The 25,669-nt window shown below is 33.9% G+C and overlaps 1 protein-coding gene across 3 annotated transcripts in view; it reads right to left on the minus strand.

The window, feature by feature from the left end:
- LOC150093914 (unhealthy ribosome biogenesis protein 2 homolog) overlaps nt 1–25,669 on the minus strand; it is a 393,653-nt gene that overhangs the window by 345,062 nt on the left and 22,922 nt on the right. For 2 of the 3 annotated variants that reach the window (XM_090412865.1, XM_090412866.1), the window contains exon 5: nt 13,103–13,258. In XM_090412865.1, the coding sequence (XP_090268991.1) occupies nt 13,103–13,258 (156 nt within the window). Of the gene's footprint in view, nt 1–13,091; nt 13,259–25,669 lie in introns of those variants that run through there. The other variant, XM_090412867.1, reaches the window with a different exon arrangement.

The raw sequence follows: 25,669 nt of genomic DNA on the forward strand, positions 1-25,669 counted from the left end.
TACATTAACTTCGTGCAAAAAATAGACAATTCTTTAAATACACCCTTTAATTTTCTTTTAATTAAAATGGAAAAAAAAAAATCTGACAGCACAACAAAATGTACCTAACTTATCAAAATATTAACTTTTTATTCGGAATGAATAAAGTTTTCTCCCAGAACACTGAATTTGACATTTATGAGTAAACTATAAAAGCATGTTGCTTTTAGGCAATTGCATCAATTATGACTAATACTTTTTAACAGCAGCCATTTTTATTTTTCTGGTCAATTGAAACTCACAAGTGGCAGCATGAAAGCAAATATGAATGATATAATGAGATTGTAATAGACATTTTTCTACACATATATTAAACTTTCTATGTAATTAAGTTACTTGTATAACTCATAATGAGTTACCATATATATATATATATACATACCTGAGATTTTTATTTAATAAGGTTAAAACACCTTATGGTAACTTGTTCTGGTAAAATACTTAAAAGCTCTGTATTACTAAAATCTTGGTATTTCTAGCCTGGCTCCCACTGATGAGACCTCAATAAAGGTCGAAACCAGTCTGGGTAGTGGCCCCTTGCCTTTAATACAAAGCATCATACATCTCCTCCAGGAGATGCGCTTTGCATTATGGGTAAATATTAAGATTAGTGATCAGAGCTTATTTTACTTTTACCATGAGTTGCCTTGGTCTTGCACTACGTGCAGGGTCAGCTAGACTTGCAACACCTGCAGGCGCAAACTTGACTTGTTTGTCTGTTATATATATATATATATATATATATTGATTGCAAACTTGACTTGTTTGTCTGTTATATATATATATATATATATATATATATATATATATATATATTGTTGTAATTAGGATTGAATCGCGATGTATACATTTATAAAATTAAAATTTAACTGACAAGAACCCGAGAAAGTATAAAAAAAACTTTAATAAATCAAGACTAGTTTCACCGGTGTTCCGAATTCTTCAGTTTAGTAAGAAATAACATAATACTTATAAAAATAACAAGGTGAAAAACATGGACTTTTCAGCTTAATAAAAAGAAGCAGAATAGTAACAGTCATATTTGAATAGGTGACTGCGTGCTACTGTTGGCATGAGTTAAATGTGTGTGACAGCTAATTTTAGAGCGCAAGTATTGGATTACTGTGCTATGGGAATCAGGCAAATTGTAGCTTAGATTGTTGTTCAAGTGTAAAGGGTCCAGAACTATTTCTTTGGATTCTATAATGTCTTTCAAATACATCCTTGCATATATTGGTTGTGCAATCCCAATCAACTTGGTGTGGACATTCTTCGAGGTTAGAGTTTGCGGAGAAGAGAATATGACTGAAAAGGGTGCTCACTCATGTTCTACTGTAGGAGATGTCACGCCTATGTTCCTCAAGACGAAGTGAAATAGATTTATCTGTCTGGCCAAAATAAGGTTGACCACAGTCGCACATAACTTTATAAACACCAGGAAAATGCAGTTGGTTGTGTTTTGGTCAACTCAGAAAAGAATTAAGTTTTGGCAGAGTAGTATAGTTGGTCTTTATGTTGAATTTCTTCATAATCCTAGATAGTTTTGGGGTAAGAGAGCTGATAAATGGTAACTGTATATGAGTGATAGGGTTGGATTCATCTTCTTGTTGAGGTTGTTGCCGTAGTCTCAAACATTTAGTGATGTTACAAGATGAATATCCATTATTTAAGAAGGTGTTTTTCAGGAAGTTAAGCTCTGTTTGAAGGTCTTCTTCTGTGGAAATGAGACATCTTGCTCGATATATATATATATATATATATATATATATATATATATATATATATATATATATATATATATATATATATATTAGGGGGTGCTTAAGAGTCAAAATTGTATAACTGAGAGGAGACCTCCACATAGCCTTTAAAGGAATGCAGAGAACCGACCAGGGCTTCTGACCTAACGTCCAATCCTCACCTTCTCATGGTGCACCCTGTTGGGTATCTACCTGGATACTGAACGAACGAAGATGGGCCGGCAATATGGGATTTAGCCGAGCAAACTGTATTCTTATTGGCTTAAACCAATATCGAAAATTATGGTACAACAAGACAAAATTTCATGCCGGCTGGGGCATCGCCCGGTTAAACAAGGCCCCTGTTGTTTTCACCAGGGAACCAGGGCGAACAGCGAAAAGTCAGCTACTGGAACAAATCTGAAAGCACACCCACAACTCAACATCACCAGAGTTAAAGATAGGTACTATCAACATAAGAAGCCTGAATGGCAAAGAAAGGGAGCTAGCTGAAGAATTAGATAAGTACCAGATTGACATAATAGGGATGACTGAAACAAAAAAGACAAAAACTGGTGAGATCTTTCTGAGCAATAAATACAAAATGTTATACTCAGGAAATGACAATCATGGAAAAGAAGGAGTTGCCATAGTATTCAACACAAAATATGAGGCTAATCTTCTTGAATGGCAGGCAGTCTCAAGCAGAGTGATGTGGGCAAATATCAGAATGGGGAATTGGACAATGAGACTTCTTTGTGCCTATGGTCCACAGAAGGTTCTACTGAAGTAGAAGTAGAGGAATTTTTTGATGGTTTAGAAAAAGCAACTGACACAATGAAAAGGGAAAGGTTGATCCTTGTTGAGGATCTAAATAGCAGAGTAGGAAATGATTGTCAGACATACAAAAATATTTTGGGAAAATTTGCAGAAAATAGCAAAGCTAAAATTAATGGCAAATACCTGTTGGATTTCTGCTCAGGACATGGACTGGTTATTACCAACACAATCTTCCAACATAAAAATGTGCACAAATTCACATGGAGAGAAGAGGCTAGGAATAAGAAAAGTCTCATTGACTATGTTATTGTTGATAGTGATATTTTCTCCGTGGTGCAGGACACCAGAGTGTACAGAGGATTTGATATTGGAAGCGATCACTATTTAGTCTTGTGCATGATAAAATTGAATTTCATATTGAAAAGAATAACATGTAAGAAAGTTTTAAAGTGAATAAAAGTTGAGCAGCTCTCAGATGTGAACTGTAGACTAAAATACACAAAGATTATTGAAGAAAAAATGAAAGAGTTTGAAAACAGGAACCAAACCTTGGAGATTCCGTGGCAAGCCTTGAAGAAAACACTGATTGATTCAGCCAGAGAGGCATGTGGTGAGGTTGTCTGCAAGGATAGAAAAATCAAAACTCCATGGTGGACACAGGAAGTTAAAGAGGCAGTGAAGGAAAAGAAAGCATATCAAAAGTTCCTGGCAAATAAGTCAGCTTTTGCTTTTAGAGAATACGGAGACAAATGTAAGAAAGCGAAACACTGTGTAAAACTAGCTAAACAAAAGTCATGGGAGGACTTTGGCAAGAACAAGAACATAGAAAACAAATATCAAGAAGGCGATAAGATATTCTGGAGGTTGTTGAAGAAACTTAGAAATGGAGGAAAGAGTGCTGTAAAAGAAGTTAGAGATGATAAAGGTGACATGAAAACAGGAGAAAAAGATATCCTTGAAGTATGCAGTAATTACTTTGAAAAACTGCTAAAAGAAACAAGCAGTGATGATAGCACAGTGGTAAAAAACATTGACCATGCATGCAGTCAGGAATACATATCCATACTTGAAGTAGAAAAAGCCATCAAAGGCTTGAAATGTGGAAAGGCAGCAGGAGTAGATGATATTCGACCAGATATGCTGAAATATGGTGGTATAAAAGTCTTACAGTGGCTGCACTGCATAGTTCAGAAAGCCTGGACAGAGGGACGAATTCCTGATGATTGGAGTAGGGTTCTAATGGTACCCATATATAAAAGGTGAAATAAAACTGAATGTGAGAATTACAGAGGTATTTCCCTGCTGAGTGTTCCTGGCAAGATCTAAGCAAGTGTACTTGAGAAACGGTTGAGAAGAATTGTGGAAGAAAAGCTTGGTGAAGAACAAGCTGGATTCATGCCAAATAGAGGCTGTCAGGATTAGATCTTCACTTTACGACAATTAGTTGAAGAAAGCATGGAAATATAACAAACATCTGTATTTAAGTTTTGTCGATTTGGAAAAGGCATATGACAAGGTGCCAAGAGAAAAACTATTCGATACACTGCAGTTATATGGTGTCAATGGGGCATTATATCAAGCAATACTTAGTCTTTATTCGAGTTGTAAGTCAGCAGTTAGAATTGAAGGAAGTACAGGAATATGGTTTAATGTTAAATCTGGTGTGAGACAAGGATGTACATTATCCCCTCTGTTATTCATTATCTATATGGATCACATTATGAAGGAAAGTGGTATTAAACATGATATCAGAATTGGAGATGTTAATGTCAGCTCTTTGCTTTATGTAGAGGATGTCATACTTCTAAATAAATCCGATGCAAGTCTGCAAGATTCCCTGACTAAACTGAATAACTGTTGTAATAGATATGTTATGAAGATCAGCAATAAAAAGACAAAGACAATGAAAATAGGGAGAACTGTTGAAAATGTCAACTGCGTTGTGAACAGGAAACCTGTGGAACAAGTAAAACATTTCAGCTACTTAATCACGATTTTTAGTGAAAATGGTAAATTAAATATGTAAATAGACAACAGGTTCAACAAAGCTGGTATGGTAGGAAGTCAATTGAATAAATTCATATGGAATAAGAGAGAAATTAGTCGGAACACTAACTTAGCGGTATACAAGACAGTGTTCCGACCAGTTTTAACTTATGAATCTCAGAGCTGGGACAGAAGTAAAACACTTGACCAAAGACTAGAGACCGCAGATATGAGAGTCCTGAGAAAGATTAGAGGCGTGAACAGATGGCATCAATGGCAATATCATAATAAAAACAAGGATATTAGGAGAGAACTTGACATTGTCAGCATCCAGGAATGCATTAGCAGAGCTAATCTCAGGTGGTATGGTCACTGAAACAGAATGGGAGAGTAAAGATTAGCAAAACAAGTGTTCTCTGCCAGGTTGGCAGGAAAACAGCCCAGCAGAAGACCAAGATATAGGTGGATTGATACGATACAATGTGCCTTAGCCGATAGAAATATAAGATCTGATGATGTTGGAGTCTTGACAAGTAATAGACTCTTTTGGAGGAAAATTGTAGATAGGAAGTTAGTAAAGACGTAAATTTTTCATGTAGTACTATCATATCCTGTACACCCCTTGAGGGTACATGTCAGGAATTTGATGATGATATATATATATATATATATATATTATGGTAATGGATATGTATATGGTTCATATTCATATACACTACTCAAAAGAATTAAAGGATATTTTAGTTTCTGTCGGATAATTATAAATTTCTGCAAATAATTATAACTATTGGGTATATTATACATGAATAAATATTTCTTACTTATGGATAGGGTACAATTGATGAGATGTTGCTTAAATAATCAATATTTACAAATTTAACAAATTAAGCACGATTTTTTGTGAAGATGGTAAATTAAATATGGAAATAGACAAAAGAATCAACAAAGCTGGTATGGTAGTGTTATTTTTTTAAAGTTATGAGATTAATTGTATTATTTAATCTCTGTTTCTAAAAATTATTTTTTTTTTTTATTTCCGAGTGCTTTTATTTATTTATACAAGGGTTCACTCTGATTGGTGTAATGACCTTAACTCTTTCTTTCAGAAACCAAAAAAAATCACTGACCCAGACTAAATACAAAATAAACACATTTAATGAAACAAAAACAATATGCACTTCAAACAATATTACATAACTAGCTACAAATTTAATTGGATCCAAGGCCTTTTAAAAATAAACTTACACTTATGACTAGACTAAACACTTTGTTTTCACAATGACAAAATGTTCATAGCTTTGTCATTGTGAAAGTTTCTTTCTCTGTCAAGGCCCTTTTTCGAAGATATATGACTTTATTCTTCATTTTCATAGAATCCTTTCTCATCACTCACATAGCACACATTAATTCTTCCTAACTCAATTTTGTCTTCTGTTCAGTAGAAATAATAGTTAGATCCGACGTTCTTAATACAGATGAAATTTCCTAATCAGCGTTTCCTCGAAACTTCCTTTAGAACGTAAATAGCAATTTCTTCTTTTATTCACTAATGCTTCTCTCCCACTTTAAAAAATTCACAGTTCTACAATTCTCTTTTCGGAATCTACTATTAATCTTCCGATTAGCGTTTCCTCAAACATTCCTTTTAAAATGTCTATAGCAATATTTCCCTTTTATTTACCAATACTTATTCCACTTTGAAACTTCATAGTTCCATGATTCCTTTTTTGGAATATACCATTAATTTTCCTCCGATTGTCACATAAAAAAAAATTCAATTTCCTCCGAATCTAAATATCTGCCAGCCAGCATTCTAATTTCCTCCCAAATGCTCTTTTGTTTACTGTCTGTTACTTCGATACCGAACGCTCTCCTTGTCAGCTGTCAATCACACATCAAACTTCTCGGCAAGCATGCACACTCCATGAAACTTGCAAGCAAGAAGTTAGGTATAATGACCCGCAGATTATGTTAGCGACAAGAGAATGTCTTCAAATAACAAAAACACTTATTATTTTAAACTACAAATGAATTGTTTAAAGTAACACAACTATTCAAATCCGGTAAGTACACAAATTTTTAACTGCTTTACATATCGCTTTTGACAAAATAATTTCAATAACAGGCACATCGCAAATGCGTGTTATGAAACCAAAACTAATAAATATTCTAATATAAACAATACTTAAAAATATTCAGAATTTTAAATCATGATAATTTTTACATCAGTTTCATCTTTCTCTGAATTTTTTTTTTTTTTTTAAATTTTTAAATATTTAACCTATATTTAACAAATCTTTAATGCTTATTCCTAGATCTTAAATAATAACGTTATTTAAACTTTTCCCAAATTTGTGAACTAGGTTCCTTATTCTTTAGAGTCTCAATATTAAACACTTGATCATTATCATTAGTGTCTTGAAAAACTTCAGAAGACTGCTCTAATTTTCCTTTGTCACCTGATTTCCTGTCCAAACAGTATTCTAGTCCACACAAGGACACTACCATCAACAAAATTATATGCAAAAGCATGACATTTCAGAAAATCAATTCCAAATATTACTTGTACATTTGGATTAGATGATTCTGGAAGAACTATTAATGGATGACAAACTTTCAATGGAAAACAAGGAATTGAAATAAAAACAGTGATTTGCTTATCAGCTGAAATTTCTGATTCAAATATACCCTTCAATTTAATTGGACAACTTAAAACTGAAATGTCATTTGGAATTAGAGATTTAATTCTGTTAAACAAACTATAAGAAATGAGTGAAATATGCACACCTGTGTCAAGCAAGATTTCCCAAAGCACATCTTCAATAAATCCTTGTAGAACTGTCAAAGAATTACCTCCATTAGCATAAGGAGCTAATGATACATCAAACTCTCTTTTAGGGTTGGAGCTGTCTTTAGCTTTACCTATGTCTAATGAGTATTTTGACATTTCTGTCCTTGCCAGTATAATATTGGAATAATAATTATTCCCCGATTTTTCTTTATTCCTTCTGATTTCTTATGTTGAAAACAAGAGATTTATCCCTAACAGTCTTTAGCAAAATAACCAGGTTTATTACATCTAAAGCATTTTGGAACATATCTCCTTTGAGATGTTTTATTCCTGTCAATACCATTAGATTCAGAAGAGAAAGATTGATTATCTGTAAGATTCTTGGATATTGTTAAATCAGATATCATCTTAAACAAAAGTTCCTAAACTTTTACTGTTGATCTCTGTTGTCTTTCTATTTCTTCACTAAGAAATGTTTTCAGTTCCTCTAATTTTCCCAAATCATGTGATTTTACTTTGGAATCAGATTCTGGAACATTTTCTGTTAGATTTAATTTACAGAAATTTCCTTAGACTGTTTCTTTTTCCTAGCACCTTTTAATTTTTGAAACTTTCCTTCTCTCACTTTATCTGTAGCCACAATGTTAGGAGAATGGGTTTCATTATACTGAAAAGAGTTTACCTGTTTATTATTTGTAGAATGAAATCTCTCTCTCTAAGTCTCTCTTCCTTTTCCTTAACAATTTGAAAACACTGGTCAAGATTTTTAACCTTTTTCTTGTATGCTGTTTCTTTCAAATTATCTTTAAGGCCATGCCTAAATTGATTAAACAGTAACCATTCTAAAGAGGATTTCTGTTCAGATGAAACATTAAATTTATGAGCAATGCTCCAAAGTCTATGATAATATTCTGAAACAGACTCCCTATTACCTTGGATACATTGATGAATTTTCCAAATGTTAGGCCCTAATTCTCTTACACCTGAAAATTCTGATGTTAGCAAACTTTTCAATGTTGCATAACTGTTGATGTCTCTCAGTAAAGGAGATGTGTTTAAGAATGTTTTGGCTTTGCCCAATAATTTATTACAAAGTATAATCAACAAATGAAAATCTGACCATTTTTCTAAATCTCTAATTTTTTCTGCATTTTTAAAAAATGTTTCTACGCTTTCACTACTATCTCCTAAGAAAGAAAATATTACTAAAGTTGGATTAATTAACCTAAAAAATTCCTCATCTTTAACTAAAGAAACTTCACTATTAATATTGCTATCTCCCATAGCCATTTTACTTGAGTCAAAATTTACTTTCTGGATTCTGAAATAAAGTTAAGTCATAACCAATCCTGTAAGTCGACTGCACCATTGTTATTTTTTTTTAAATTATGAGCTTAATTATATTATTTAATCTCTGTTTCTAACAATTTTTTTTTTTATTTCCGAGTGCTTTTATTTATTTATTTATTTATTTGAACAAGGGTTCACTCCGATTGGTGCAATGACCTTAACTCTTTCTTTCAGAATCCAAAAAAATCACTCACTCAAGACCAAAATACAAAATAAACACCTTTAATGAGACAAAAACAATATATATACACTTCAAACAATATTACATAACTAACTACAAATTTAATTGGACCCAAGATCTTTTAAAAATAAACTTACACTTAAGACTAGACTAAACACTTTGTTTTCACAATGACAAAATGTTCATAGCCAGTTCCTTTCTCTGTCAAGGCCCTTTTTCGAAGATATATGATATATATGACTTTATTCTTCATTTTCTTATGATCCTTTCTCATCACTCACGTAGCACACATTAATTCTTCCTGACTTAATTCTGTCTTCTTTTCAGTAGAAATAATAGTTAGATCCGGCGTTCTTAATACAGATGAAATTTCCTAATCAGCGTTTCCTCAAAACTTCCTTTAGAACGTAAATAGCAATTTCTTCTTTTATTCAGTAATGCTTCTCTCCCACTTTAAAAAATTCACAGTTCTACGATTTCTTTTCGGAATCTACTATTAATCTTCCGATTAGCGTTTCCTCAAACATTCCTTTTAAAATGTCTATAGCAATATTTCCCTTTTATTTACCAATACTTATTCCACTTTGAAACTTCATAGTTCCACAATTCCTTTTTCGGAATATACCATTAATTTTCCTCTGACTGTCACATAAAAAAAACTCAATTTCCTCCGAATCTAAATATCTGCCAGCCTGCGTTCTAATTTCCTCCCAAACGCTCTTTTGTTTACTCTCCGTTACTTCAATACCGAACGCTCTCCTTGTCAGCTGTCAATCACACATCAAACTTCTTGGCGAGCATGCGCACACCATGAAACTGGCAAGCAAGAAATTAGATATAATGGCTGACACGCAGATTACGTTAGCGACAAGAGAATGTCTTCAAAAAACAAACATTTAATATTTTAAACTACAAACGAATTGTTTAAAGTAACACAACTATTCAAATCCGGTAAGTACGTAAATTTTTAACTACTTTACATATCACTTTTGACAAAACAATTTCAATAATGGGCACATCACAAATGCCGACAATGTGTGTTATGAAACCAAAACTAATAAACATTCTAACATAAACAATATGTAAAAATATTCAGAATTTTAAATTATGATTATTTTTACAGTAGGAAGTCAAATGAATAAATTTTAATATTATTCAGTTGAACAACAAGAATAGCCCAAAACGCTTTAATTTTTAATAGGGTGTATGGTCTCCATTAACAGTCAAAATAGCGGTACATCTTGATTGCATGGACCAGATAAGATGATCAAACACTTCTTGTGGGATGTTTCCCCAATCTTCTATGAGAGCAATTTCGAGCTCTTGAAGCAATCGTGGTGGCACCAGTCAAGCAGAAACGCACCCACCTAAAGCATCCCAGGCATGTTTGACTGGATTACAATCCGGTGAACAGGTAGGCCAGTCCATTCGTTCAATATCTTCTTCCCCAAACCACTCTTGTACCAAATCTGCATGGTGTGAATAAGCATTGTCATCCATAAAAATGAATTCTTTGCCAAATGCAACAGAATATGGACAAACTATAGGTTCCAAAATCTCAACGCAATACCTTTGGACTGTTAAGGAACATTTCTGATAAAACAGAGATCAGTATGGCCACCTATACTTATTCCAGCCCATACCATCAAACTCCTGCCTTGATGTTGGGGGTCTTTCACAAACAAACTGTGGATTATTTCTTGTTCAACTTTCATACTACATCAAAATACTGAACCCGGACTCGTCACTAATAAGTTCACGAGCCCAATTCTCATTTGTCCAACTGCAGTGTTCCTGTGCCCAAATTCTTCGGGCTCTTTTGATTTCATACTGTCTGTGTCAATACCAGCCTCCTTGTTGCTATGGCAAGTTCACTTTGAAGTTGTGTTGCGTTAAATGTTCGATTTCTTCTGGCAAGTAATGAAAAATACTGATCGTCTGTTGGAGTTGTTGAGGATGGGCGACCTTGACCTTGTCTTCAGCAGACATTTCCCGTCTCCAGAAAGCGACAACTTGCTGTGTTTGCCCACTTCTAATTGAACAATGGCTCCAAGCCATGGACTCCGGGATATCATGTTCCTCTGCCATTTTTAACAAAATAATGGGTGGTAGGTGACATAAGTTTACAATTGAAGTGATAATTATGCACTGGGGAAGTGAACGCAACAAGCCACGATTTTATACCCCCCACACACACACGCTAATACGGCTAAGACACGTTTCGACAAGTCTTAACATGATTTTGTATGCAGTTACATGTTCTACACTGTTGTATATTAAGAATATTTTAAAATAAATGTGTTACATTTGCAAATTATTTTTATAACTTTATAATTTACAAGAAAACCAAAATATCCCCAAATAGTTCTGAGCAGTATATATATATGTGTGTGTGTGTGTGTTCAATAATTTTAATGACTTAAAACACCTAGATAATTAAGAATAAAAGTTTAATAAGGACACAACTAGTTTCATTGGTAAGCCAACTTCATCAGGTGTCAAAGCACAAAGGTATATACAAAAAGACCAACAGAAACATTACATACTAACAAACAACAGAGCTATCAAATTGATATGAGCATTGTTCATAAACTTTATGCACAGTTGAACATGTTCATAAACTGAGTCAATCTGCATACAAATAAATATATATGTATAAAAATATGAATAACATATATAATTAATAACTCAGAGGATTTCACTGTTGAGGACATTCATTGGTAGATAAATAAGGCAGAGACACTGAACTAGTCACATCTGAACTACTAGGGTTAAATCTGGTCACTGGAATAGGAAGGAATAAAGATACTTTAGAGAAGATCCAGAAGATACAGTTAAAAAATTGAATTTTGGGACTGTGGAACATCGCCTATGAGGACAGACTGAAGGTCGTGTCATGAGTAATGTTTGGTAGTTTGGAATTACAGTTGAAGCAACTAAGGCAAGTGTGTGATACATCTGGTAACTGCATGAGCTTTTCTCCCAGTTTATCTGTTTTGCAGGATAAAAAAAACTCCAAGTTCCAAGATGGAAAATTTTGCCACCACATTGTTTGGTATATAGCAAATGAAGAGTTTTTTTTTTTAATTATTAATACTAAGACTATTAATACTTTTTTAATTGTGAACACTAAGAGTGTGAATGAGTTTAAATGAAAAATAATACATTTAGCATCAAATGCTAAATGAAATAGAAAATATTTCATATTGGTTTTCATACCTTGAAGTTACTGTAACATAGTTCAATTGAAGCTCAACAAGCAAAGGAATGAAAATAAAAAGAAATCAAGTTAAAAAATAAAAAAAAGGGAAGTTTGCAATTATCAGCTTGTCTATAAACAGCGGCAAAATAAAGGAAAAGACTAAACACAGAAAGTGATGTTTGTAACATTGTGCCCCTAGTGGCAAAACACAGAATAAGAAGGCTCTGAAAATTTGTAATTCAGGTATACAGGGTACTTGAATAGCTGATATTTGGATAATACAGAAATTACTGTATTAGAGTTTTATTTAACAGTATCTCACTGATCTTGTAGGATATCTGCTGGTTTATCCTACAATCTTCTTTGTCTCAGTAATGTCAAATATAATGACATGGCCTATATAATTCTTCTTGCAGCTGTCCGTATTCAATTCTGCTGACTGTTTGTTGTTCACATGGAAAGGGAGTGGGGGAGTTCGTTTAAGTTGGCAACACCCAGCCAGCACATGACATTTCACCACATTATACCATAATTTCTATTTGTTGTTTAAATTAATACAAAATATAGTTTATTTAGCTATCCAAACTGCCAAACCATTCCTGTTCATTGTCTAATTAGTTCTCTGTATTCCATACCAGCTCTGTAAAATATCTCTACCCAGTTATTTAACTTTGACCCTTTATTTATCTATTTTTTACATTATAATTAAAACATTCTATTGTCAATTATTCTTTTTGAATGTTTGTTTCCACAATTACTTCACAGTCTAACTGTAACTTGCTCATTAAGTAACATTTGTTAAGAAAATAAAGTACAGTGAAGTCTTTTTTAATGTTTCACACATCAGTATCATATTTCTTGAAATATTTCAACATAGACAAATGAAGAATATTTTGGATTTTGTAAACTGATAATAATATAAATTATTAAAATAATAATAATAATAATTTTTCTTTTCATTTTGAAACATTAAATTTATTTTGGCTATGTTAATAATACATCTACGAAAAACAAATATTTCACCAACAAATTACTTGGTTTCGGTCATCTGGTTGTCTGCATAAAGCATCTGTACAGTCAAGAACAACTGATAAGAATAATTTAAATTCTTCAAATATATCATCTTTGCTAAGAGAATCCGGTAGCATGCATAGTGATATTAAACTGACAGCTGCACTCAATAGATGAAGCTAGAAACATAAATAGTATTCGAAAACATTAATTAAAGTATACAGATAAACTAAAATCTTTACATATAACAATATTTTCTCAAAAATGTCTGAATCCCACAAGTCAATACAGCTAATGTTGTGAAAAGATGAAGATCATAAGATGGTAAAGCACTTAAGAAATAATCTACGCAAAAAAATAAATAAATAAAAAGATAGTAAAAGTGACCATCATCTAATTCCAGACATGTATCCTCGAGAGACCCACAGGATCCAGTTGAATGTCATGTCACTACAGCAAACACATCATCAACAAATTTTTGATATGTACCCACAGGGGTTGTATAGGATATTGTGAGAGTACTATAAATTTTCATCATCCTATCAAGAATTTTCTTTATTACAAATTAATCTGTTCTGTCAGGACTCCAATATGCTTAGATCATATTTGTCAAGCTTCTAAGGTACTTGTGATGTATCAATCCAGCTAGATCTTGGTCTTCCACTGGGATTTTCCCTGCCATCCTTGCAAAAAAATATCTGTTTTGCTAACCTTTCCTCTCCTATTCTGTGTACATGACCAGCTGAGAATTCTGTTCACACATTCCTAAATACTAACAATGTTCAGTTGCTTCCTAATATCCTTGTTTTTAATATGATTCTGTCATTGCTGCCATCTCTTCACTCATCTAATCTTTCTCATAACTCCCCTACCTGTCTGTGGTCTCCACTGTTTGATCAAGTGTTTTATTTCTCATCCAGCTCTCAGATCCATAAGTTAAAATTGGTTGGAACACCATCTTGTATGCAGCTAGTTGAGTGTTTTTGACTAATTTCTCTCTTATTGCATACAAATTTATTTCAGCAGTCATTCAGTTTAGTTAGGGAATCCTGAAGATTTGTATTTCACTAAAATCTATCAACCAGGTATATATAACACAGTGCAGAATGCTACAACTACACCGGAGGAAGAGATAGAGGTGCAAAGGAATGAAGTTCAAGAGCTATTACATAACCTGGTGAACATTACTTAAGCACACCTGCTGATATTCCATCTGGCCATGTTGCTGAATTGATTACCAGGTTATTTGTTGAACTGGGGGCCTTGGCATGTTTGTGTAATCTGAGACTAAGCTAAGGAAAGATTCCATAATAATGGAAAGAATGTATGATAATCCCACTGCCCAAGAGTGGTGCAAAGACTGATATGTCCAACAACCTATCAGGATCTCTGGAGTGATTGTGAAGATTTAGAGAAGTTGTAAGAAATTGCATAAGAAACGGGTTGACAAACTATACTTTGCAAGGAACAGCATGGATTTACTGATTATGTCTAAGCAATATTGTAGTAGGTACTAATGATTATAGTAATAACAACTTTAGTAGGTACTAATGATTTAACTAGCAATAAGTTCAGTATGAGAGAGGACATAAAAGGGTTGTTGGAAGAGGTGAGAGCAAGAAAGGGAAAATTGTCAGTATTTTACCTCGATATGATAAAAAAAAAAGGAATTAAGAAGAAGGGCTATGATGGCAAAGGATTCGATGCATAGGCTATGAAAGGAATGAATGCGAGTTTTTGGATGTGTGGAGTGAGTTTGAGGGAAGATTTGATTTGTATAAGAGGGACAGCCTACACCTGAATGCATTTGGTATCAGGAGTCTAGAAAAACTAATAACTGGTATGACCTAACACAGAAAGTCAGGGAAAATAAATTATAAAGGGAGGAATGGTAGGAATGTGAATGTAAGAGGACAATGTTATATAACTGTATTAATGACAGGAATGGGCTTTGTCATTGAAATGTTCATGAGGAGAGAACGATTTCAGGTTTGTGTTCATCCAATTCGGACCCATCATATGTGTACAAAGATATCTACATGTGTAAGGCATTAGAGAAGAATAGAGAGATCTACAATTGAATACTAAGTACTCTAGAAGTCAAGTTGACTTCTAGAGTACTTAGTATTCAAAACTCATTCTCCTCATACAATTCTAAACTTTCAACCCTTTCCATCCTTCTGGGATGAAATGCTCCAATAAAGTAATCATTAAACAGCTCCATTTTGTCATCTGCATTAGTCACTCAATCTTCTTTTGCATCTAACAGAGTCATTCATCTGTAATCATTTATCCTCCTCCTGGTCACATAAAAGAATTTGTTTGGATTTTCCTTGAACTGTAGTGCTAATCTCTTCTTGTATCTTCCTTACTATATCACTCACTTTCCTAGATCGAGTCTTATATTCCTCACGCAACTACTCTCCATCTCTCTCTCTCTCTTTATACTTTTTTCATAATCTTTTTCATCTGCAGTTCGTGTTCATTTTTATTATTGAACTTTACATAAAATTGTTTTATCTTTTTCACTTCAGAAATGCAATTTGGCATGGAATTTTTTCACTAGCCCCATACACTGCTAATACCTCTTCCTTGCAAGGAACTGTTCCTTATAATTCCACATAAATTCCTTTCCCCTTGATACTTTTGCATGTCTATTTAGGTTTCAATCAAGAATGCATTGGTTACCCTCACCACTGGGAGAACAAGACTGACATCTCAGTTACAACGAGATCTGTTGATACAATGAACCAAATCCAAAACTCATGATCCCTGTGTTCCCTCTACATGTTGTTGTTGCTTCAGACGTGTCTCTCAAGAATTCCAAAAAAGGATCCCTGTTTACTCTGCCCAATTTACACTGCTATGGTTAAATTCTCCCATAACAATCACTCACTTTACTTAAACATTTTATGTTTTACTTAAAGTGAATGATCATTTTCTGCTCATCAGTCTCTATTTTTCCTGGCATAGAGGAACATCCCACTAAATATCTTGTTCTGTCTACCTCCACTCACACTTTCAAACTACCATTTCCTTCCAATTCGCCACTCTGAGAGGACCTGACTCACACTTAGCATAAGTAACACTCCACCACCCTATTTGCTCTTCCAATGCTTCTACAATACATGCTAGAATACTATTACTTTTAAAAGTGTAATTTCTTTTAAAGATTACATTTCCTTTTCATGAGATAAAGTAATATTTAGTTTATCAATTACAAATATTTCAAGCAAGCAATGTCATTTTAAATTATCATAACATTTCAAAACTTAACCACTAATTCTTGATTACACTTTTCAAATAAATGTGTACACAAAATTCTTTGTTTATGACAGTCTTAATTCTCTAATGTAATTTAAACTTTTTTTTTTGAGAAGTGGCTGTGTAGCCCTGTGAAAATGACATTTGCATTCATAGTAATAGGGACCTGATAAAAGAATATTATGAAAGAAGAGCAGAACTCTTCCTAAGCCTCTCTCTCTAGCCATCTCTCAATCAATCTTTAGCATGAACAAGTAGAACTTCCTTCCTGAAGCTCAGGTTTTTAATTTCACCAAAAAAATTTACCAGAGAATTCCCACTATTACAGGAAATAATATGAATGTTGAGATGGAAGCAGTTGTCTGCCATACTCTTTCCTGAATAGCCTTGATTTGATAAGCAGGGCTCACTATCAGTGAAAACTTGAAGTGAGCCCAAGCTAGCAATTAATCAAGGCTTTTCAGGAGAGAGTTCTCCGCTCACCTGTTCCCCATCTTCAGAAAGTTAGCTAGGGTTAAAGAAGACTCCCTCCAAATTTTTTATAAAGAAAGAATCATTTCAATTCTTTAAGAAATGTACGAGAGTTGTTTGAAAAGTCTGGTAAATTTCCAATAGACGGCGACACGATTTGTTCATTCATACCAGCAGTGGTGGCTTGTGGCTTGAAATCTTGGGGGTACTGCAACTTTCGAAGTATACATGTTTGGATAAAAAATCAAAATTATGGTAAAAATTTTTTAAAAAATTAAACATGAAAAAATATTGTTTATTATTGATAAAATTATACAGTTTAGTATAATTCAAAATTACTTAAAATTAAAATCCATTAATTAAAGGAATGGATTTACAATTTTTGGACATTACAATTAAATCCTGTAGTTGTAATATCCAAATATTTAAAGAAACGGAGTAAACACGATAAGCACTATGCACTCTACTACTGGCGCAAACTGCATATAAGCAACAGTGGAACTGCACGGCGGACAGTGGCGCATTACGCTAATAGCTTGCATCTCAATATGACGTGCATATGCTTGTGCACATCATATTAATGGTGAAGGATGCTAGCAGCAATATGACACTGTGGTAAACACAGTGCTGCTAGCATCCTTCACCCTCTTAATTGCTACAAGATGGATTTTTATTATTTTTTATACAAAATAAGAGAATTGTAAAGGATTGTTGATGATCAAATTAAATATTACAAGCAAATATAAATAAATTAATAAATATATTTATATGTCGAGAAAAATGAAGGATGCTGCAGTTCCGCAGTGTCTATGCATGAGCCTGAATACCAGTGTCAGCACATATCATCTTTTTCATGACCCCTAGCAAAATTTTTGCCATGTGCGACACGTAGTTCTCATTTGGCAAAGATTTACAATGATTGTGTTCACATTTTTCATAAAAATTGAGAAAAACGAGTTTCATCCAGTGATAAAACACTTTTATTTGAAGAAGTGGATGGCCATGCATATCAAAGCCAAGTTAGATGCAGTTCATAGGGCTCCGCACCAACATTAAAGACTATTTATTTTTGGATAAACAAGTTTAAACATGGTGGTAAGCCCATCGAACATGAGGTGCGCTCTGGATGACCGATTGAGGTCACTACGAAAGAAATGATTGACAAAATCTACGCCGCCGAGTGAAAGTGCATGAGATTGCTGAGATTGTAGGCATCTCAATTGAACGGGTGTATAATATACTGTATGAAAAATTGCAGATGAAAAAGTGTATGCATGATGGGTGCCACGATTGTTGACTGTCGATCAAAAAACATCACCAAACACTGCATCAAAAAGAATTTCAATGCAATGTTTGGTGATGTTTAATTGCAATTCACAGGTTTTTTGTGTTGATTTGTGACTATAGATGAAACTTAGATCCACCACCACTACACACCTGAGTCTAAGCAGCAGTCAAAACAGTGGACAATGCCCAGTGAAAGAGCACCGAAAAAAGCGAAGACCATTTTGTCAGCTGGGAAGGTGATGACCAGTGTTTTTTGGGATTCCCAAGGAATTATCATGATAGATTATTTGGAAAAGAGTAAGACAATAACAGGAGTCTATTATGCATCATTGTTGGACTGTTTAAAAGACGTACTGAAGAAAAAAGGCCAAGATTGGCGCACAAAAAAGTACTCTTTCATCAAGACAATGCACTGTCCCACACATCGGCCATCGCAATGGCAAAATTGCATGAATCGAGGTTCAAATTGGTTCCACATCCACCGTATTCTCCTCTTCTTATTCCCAAACTTAAAAATTTGGCTCGGTCAAAAAAAATTTTCTTCGAACGAGGATGTCACCAAGGATGTCAATGACTATTTTGCACAATTTGACAAATCCTACTTTTTAGGTGGGATGAAAAAATTGGAAACTCACTGGACCAAATGTGTAGACCTTGAAGGAGACTATGTTGAGAAATAAAGTAATTTCTTCCAAAAAAATGTGTTTAACTTATTTTTTTGCCAAACTTTTCAAACAACCCCCATAGTAGTGCTTCAGCACTCTCTTTGAATAAGCACTCAAATTTAAAATGACTACATAGGGATGAATCTTCAACCAAAAGATTCTGTGATCTGTGTCAACTTAATGCGGAATCAACCAAACTTGTGGAATTTCTTACAATAGATGTAAGAATGATGTTTCTGAAGTATCTTCTCTATAGAACCTGTCTGTCCAAAATATGAAAGAAAGCAATAACAAGGAATTTAGTAAACACTGAGGCAGGGAGGGAGAAAAAAATCTAGGCAGTTTATCCTGGATGAAAGATAACAAGGAGAAATCTAGTCCAGTCTATTGACAGGAAAGAAGGTATGTACAAGGTTATATTTTCTCAGGATTCCTGAAATTGGTTCTGGGATTCCACTAATATACATACAGAAATGGAGTTAGAGATAGGCATGTATATATCTATGATATGGTGGATCATCAATTGAAACCTTCATTTGATAGTCTTCTCCAGTTTCATCAGTGTTGGAGCAGATGTGCACTCTATTAAGAAGAATTTTGATAATGCCAATTCTTTAACACAGATAATGTACTGAATTCCTACTATACATATCAGCTAGTGAAGGTAAGTTTACGATATGCTGAAACTTGTCAGGCTTACAACCTCTTGTGGATGCGATTCGTATTGAAAAAATATGCTGTAGTTCATGTCATACAACAGATGTCGCAGTTCATGATTATGAAAACATGATAAAAATAAGAGAATCAAACATATATAAAACACTAATTATATGAAGAGCCAAAGGCTTCGATTTGGCGACATGAACTTATTTAAGTTAAGGGATATTATATCCCATATTGTTTCTTAGCCGAATAAGAAACTCAAAGAGTTTCATGCCGAATATAAAAACTTTATAAAGTTCGACGATTCCAAGCGTAAGCAAATACCTGGATAGTGCAGCACCTGATCCCTTAGGTAGTGCAAGCTGAGGCAACTCCTAGAAAGGGTGGAGCAAGCTCTGATCACTATTCTTGATACTTACCCATAATGTGAACTTAGCTCCTAGGAGCTATATTATTGTTCAACATTATGAGAGAAGGTCACTACCCAGACCGGTTTCAACCTTTTTTGAGGTCTCATCAGTGAGTAGGTAGACCTAGTTAATGATACCAAGTTTGTAGCGAACAGAACTTACATCCCTTTTATGAGAATTGCCAAGGTGTCCTAATAAATTACTAATTATATGAAGAGCCAAAGGCGACATGAACTTATTTAAGTTAAGGGATATTATATCAGGGATAAAACAAAACCTGCTAACTACTGAGGTATTAGTTTATTGAATACATGCTACAAAATATATAGCAGAATACTTAATGAAAAACTAAAAATATATAGTGAAAAAATATTACTGGAATGTCAAAATAGATTTAGAAAAGGACGCTCTACAATGGATGCAGCTTTCTGTTTAAAACTACTTAGGAAAAAAGAAGAGAATTTAATTTGGAAACTCATCTTTTGTTTATAGATTATAAAAAAGCATTTGACAAAGTAAAAAGATATATACTGTTTGATATATTACAAAGAATAAATATACCTAATATTTGACTACATGCAATATTGAATATATATAAAGATAATGAAATAAAAATAAATGAAAAGTTGTCTGAAAAACAATCTATAAACCAAGGAGTAAGACAGGGATGCCCTCTGTCTCCAATTTCATTTCTCCTTTTTCAATATTTACATTAATGAAATATTAATACAATGAAACACCTTAAACAATCAAGGTATAGAAATTTCCCAGAATAACAAAATAAATATGCTATTATTTGCAGATGATCAGGTAATAATATCAGATAAGGAAGACAATTTACAAAGAGCAATATATAATTTAAACATTATAGTAGAACAGTTTGGAATGAAAATTTCCACGGATAAAACTAAAACAATGGCATTTTGTGGACAAACTCCAGTTAGAAGCAAAATAGTCATTAATAATAAAATAACAACAGATAAATACTTTCAGTATAGATTCTGGGGAAAAACCCCCGTGTTACTCCTCTTAAAACTATTATTATAAATTCGGCTATTATAGCCTGTTTTTGTTTAGGAGTGACCCTTATTTAAATACATTGGCTATCAGTACTCAAGGGGTATATATATTTAGGGCAATTAAGGTAGAATGAAAGAGGTGGAAAAAATTTTTGGTACATACCTTTATTGATTCTACGATGTCTTCCACTTCCATGATCTCGCGGGAGGTTGTTTACAAGCAGGGGGGAAGGAACGTGGGGGGTGTGTTTAGACGCGGGAAAATAAATTTAGATAACCCAGGTTAATATTAATAATATATATATATATAAATGTATACATATATTATTTTGAATTAGGGTGCATTTTTGTGTTGGGGGGGAAGGGGAGGAAGGATAAAGACTATATGGCAACTGGGGGTGGGTTAATAGGGTGTGGAGCCGTTTCGGTCGTGATGACCATCCTCGGAACTTTGTCGGAAATGAGTGTAGGGCTATGTCAGGGCAAAGTTGCAACTACCTAATAAAGGCATTAGTTGTCGCTATATGGCTGGAGGCATGGTTTAAATTGTAGGTTCTGGATTGTCCAACATTCGGAATTAGGTAGGGGTGGCGGGCGTTGATAGAATTTTCATCGCATCTTATGGCAATAGTTTCGGATATTCTTAGCATTATTTTGTTGTCTTGTTTGTCTATAATTATGGCCTTGTCGATTTGGGGGATATGTTTTAGTTCAAGGGCGTGAGCTGCAATCTCAGTCTTCCCTGTACTCTGTGTTTTATTTTTCTTTTTGGTGTTGCGATGTTTTTTTGTGTTCAGATGTTCCGGAATGGGAATATTGCAATCCCTGAAGTGCTCTTGTAATGTAGTCCATAGGGACCTAATTGTGGAGCCGGTGTAGGTGATGTCACAATCCTCTTGACAAGGAAATTTGTAGACAACGTTGTGGAGTTTGAATATTTCTTTGTGTGAGAGAGATTTTTTAGGTTTTTAGGAGAGTTGCTAATTTTTGGTTCGTAGTGAATACTAGCTTATAGTCTGTGTTTTTGAAAATGTATTTGTAAGGCTTTGTATGTGTTTTGATGACCATACGTGTCCGGAAGTCTGTTTTGGTTGTATTATCATTATGACAGGATTTTGCCATATTGTTCGCGTAATTTATTAGATGTGTAGGATAGTTGCGATTTTTGAAAACCTGTGTTAAGATAATTGCTGTTGGTTGAGAATTTGTAAGCACTGATAAATTGTGATAGGATGACAAATTTTTTGACAGAATATGGGTGATATGAATTGAAATGGAGGTAATTCCCGATATGTGTGGGTTTGTGGAATATCTTTGTAGCTATCTTGTTATTGCTTCTGATTAATGTCAGGTTTAAGAAATTGATGGATTTGTTCTGTTTCTAAGGTGAATTGTAGTCTGTTACTGTAATTGTTGAGGGATGTTTGTAAAACGGAGATGTGTGAGGGTTTTCCAATGCATAGAGTATCGTCTATGTATCTGCCATAAAAGGTGATGTGGGGGGGGGGGAGTAGAAGTGATTCAATGTGTACCAGGAATAATTATGTTTTGGCCCATTGGGAGACCGAACATTTGAACATATAAGGAGTTGTTGAACTTAAAGAAGTTTGCAGATATTGTGAGTTTGATCAAGCTGATGATGTCAATTGGTGTTAGTTTTGTGCGTGTGTGTAGAGTGTGGTCCTCTGTGAGTATTAGACATGTGCACAATGTCTAATGTCCTGGGGACATCCATGTTTGTGTATAATGAAGTTGCATCTAATGAGGTGAGGATGTCATCTTGGGATGGAGTAGTGTTATTTATTTTCCAGAAAAGGTCATCCGTATTTTTGATCATACAGATGGACGTTGTTAGTAGTGGTTTGATGAGTTTTGCAACAAATTTAGATAAAGGAGCTGTGGAGGTATTCTTGTAGGAGACTAAAACTTAAACCTGAGACTTAAACCTGACATTAATCAGAAGCAATAACAAGATAGCTACAAAGATATTCCACAAACCCATACATATCAGGAATTACCTCCATTTCAATTCATATCATCTATATTCTGTCAAAAAATCTGTCATCCTATCACAATTTATCAATGCTTACAAATTCTCAACCAACAGCAATTATCTTAACACAGAATTAAAATATTTAACACAGGTTTTCAAAAATTGCAACTATCCTACACATTTAATAAATTACGCGAACAATATGGCAAAATCCTGTCATAACGATAATACAACCAAAACAGACTTCCCGACACGTATGGTCATCAAATTACCATACATCCAAAACACATACAAAGCTTACAAATACATTTTCAAAAACACAGACTATAAGCTAGTATTCACCATGAACCAAAAATTAGCAACTCTCCTAAAACCTAAAAAATCTCTCACACACAAAGAAATATTCAAACTCCACAACGTTGTCTACAAATTTCCTTGTCAAGAGGATTGCGACGTCACCTACACCAGCTTCACAATTAGGTCCCTATGGACTACATTACAAGAGCACTTCAGGGATTGCAATATTCCCATTCTGGAACATCTGAACACAAAAAAACATCGCAACACCAAAAAGAAAAATAAAACACAGAGTACAGGGAAGACTGAGATTGCAGCTCACGCCCTTGAACTAAAACATATCCCCCAAATCGACAAGGCCATAATTATAGACAAACAAGACAACGAAATAATGCTAAGAATATCCGAAACTATTGCCATAAGATGCGATGAAAATTCTATCAACGCCCACCGCCCCTACCTAATTTCCGAATGTTGGACAATCCAGAATCTACAATTTAAACCATGCCTCCAGCCATATAGCGACAACTAATGCCTTTATTAGGTAGTTGCAACTTTGCCCTGACATAGCCCTACACTCATTTCCGACAAAGTTCCGAGGATGGTCATCACGACCGAAACGGCTCCACACCCTATTAACCCACCCCCAGTTGCCATATAGTGTTTATCCTTCCTCCCCTTCCCCCCCCCCAACACAAAAATGCGCCCTAATTCAAAATAATATATGTATACATTTATATATATATTATTAATATTAACCTGGGTTATCTAAACTTATTTTCCCGCGTCTAAACACACCCCCACGTTCCTTCCCCCCCTGCTTGTAAGCAACCTCCCGCGAGATCATGGAAGTGGAAGACATCGTAGAATCAATAAAGGTATGTACCAAAAATTTTTTCCACCTCTTTTATTCTACCTTAATTGCCTTCTATACTTACCAATAATGCCCTAAATATATATACCCCTTGAGTACTGATAGCCAATGTATTTAAATAAGGGTCACTCCTAAACAAAAACAGGCTATAATAGCCGAATTTATAATAAACACTTTCAGTTATCTTGGATGTGAAATATCATATGAAGGAGAAAAAGACATAAAATTAAAAACTTCAAAATTTTTACGTATTATAGGCCTGATAAATAGAACACTCAATCCAAATATAGTACAAAAAGAAACACACTCGAAAATATACAATACTTTTGCCAGTGCCCACATTATTATATGGCAATGAAATTTGGGAAATAAACAAACAAGATAAACAAAGAATAAAAACAAGTGAAATGAGATTTATGAGAAGAACTGCAAAATACACATTATTAGATCAAAAAAGGAATGAAGACATTTTAAAAGAACTAAAAACAAAATCAACAGAAGAAAAACTAAACAATTATAAACAAAAATGGATTGAACATATAAACCGAATGGCCAACACCCGATACCCTAAACAAATATTAAAATATAAGCCAACTGGAAAGAGAAGGCAGGGTAGACCTCAAAAAAGGATACTGAATGGATAATGAGACCAGAACAGTTACGGGCATAGACCAATATGGCCTATACCCGTAATTAGTATTATGATGATGACACATATATACAATAAGCATGACATATAATATTCAAAAAAATAATTTAGATTTCACAACACAGTTTCATTAACAAAATAAACCTGTAATGATAAACAAATTAAATACTGTAGTACATCTTAGTCTTCAAATACCTTTAATTCTTAAGTTGGTGAGCACATACAGTGTAGTAATGTTCGAAACTTATTATAGCAAAACATGAATTAGCTTAGTATATATGTATATATATATACTAATATATAACATATATATAACTAAATATGTGAACATTTTGCATAATGAAAATGCTTTTTAATACTGTTATTTAAAAAAAAATTATTTTACAAAGACAAGTCAAAGACTGGATCATGTGACTTAGTGCATTGTGAAAAGTGAGTCTGACTCAACAGCAAGTGCTATCTACTTTCTTGTTCTTTCCTATGAAATTATTATTTTGGATAAATTATATAAATTCACTCTCCATTATGAACAAGAAACAAAAGAAAACACAACATGAATTTATGATGAGCTGTGTTGTGGCATATGTTAAAAAAAAAGCACATTTCTGTATAATTATGTGTAATGTATAGTAAGAATTTAGGAATGCATTACTTTGTTTTGTCATCATAACATTTTGTTTTAAAAACATCACCTGTAACAATATTTATGTAAAGCAGACTACCTTGGCAAAGAAGAATTTTTATGTAGCTAGTAGATTTAAATTGTATTTCTGGAGCTGTGTGTGTGTGTGTGTGTGTGTGTGTGTGTGTGTGTGTGTGTGTGTGTGTGTGTGTGTGTGTGTGTGTGTGTGTGTGTGTGTGTGTGTCACAGGTTTATTTATTTAATAATGAACAAAATATAATAAGATACCTGTATGCAGGCACTACACTAAGTAATGAAGATGAAGCATGTCAACTGGGAGTAGGCCTAAAGCCCTAAATAGTGCCAGATCCAAAAA

The sequence above is a fragment of the Typopeltis vanoorti genome, chromosome 23 (assembly GCF_054136105.1).
Source record: "Typopeltis vanoorti isolate ZY-2024b chromosome 23, IOZ_Tvanoo_1.0, whole genome shotgun sequence".
In the NCBI taxonomy this organism is placed as follows: Eukaryota; Metazoa; Arthropoda; class Arachnida; order Uropygi; family Thelyphonidae; genus Typopeltis; species Typopeltis vanoorti.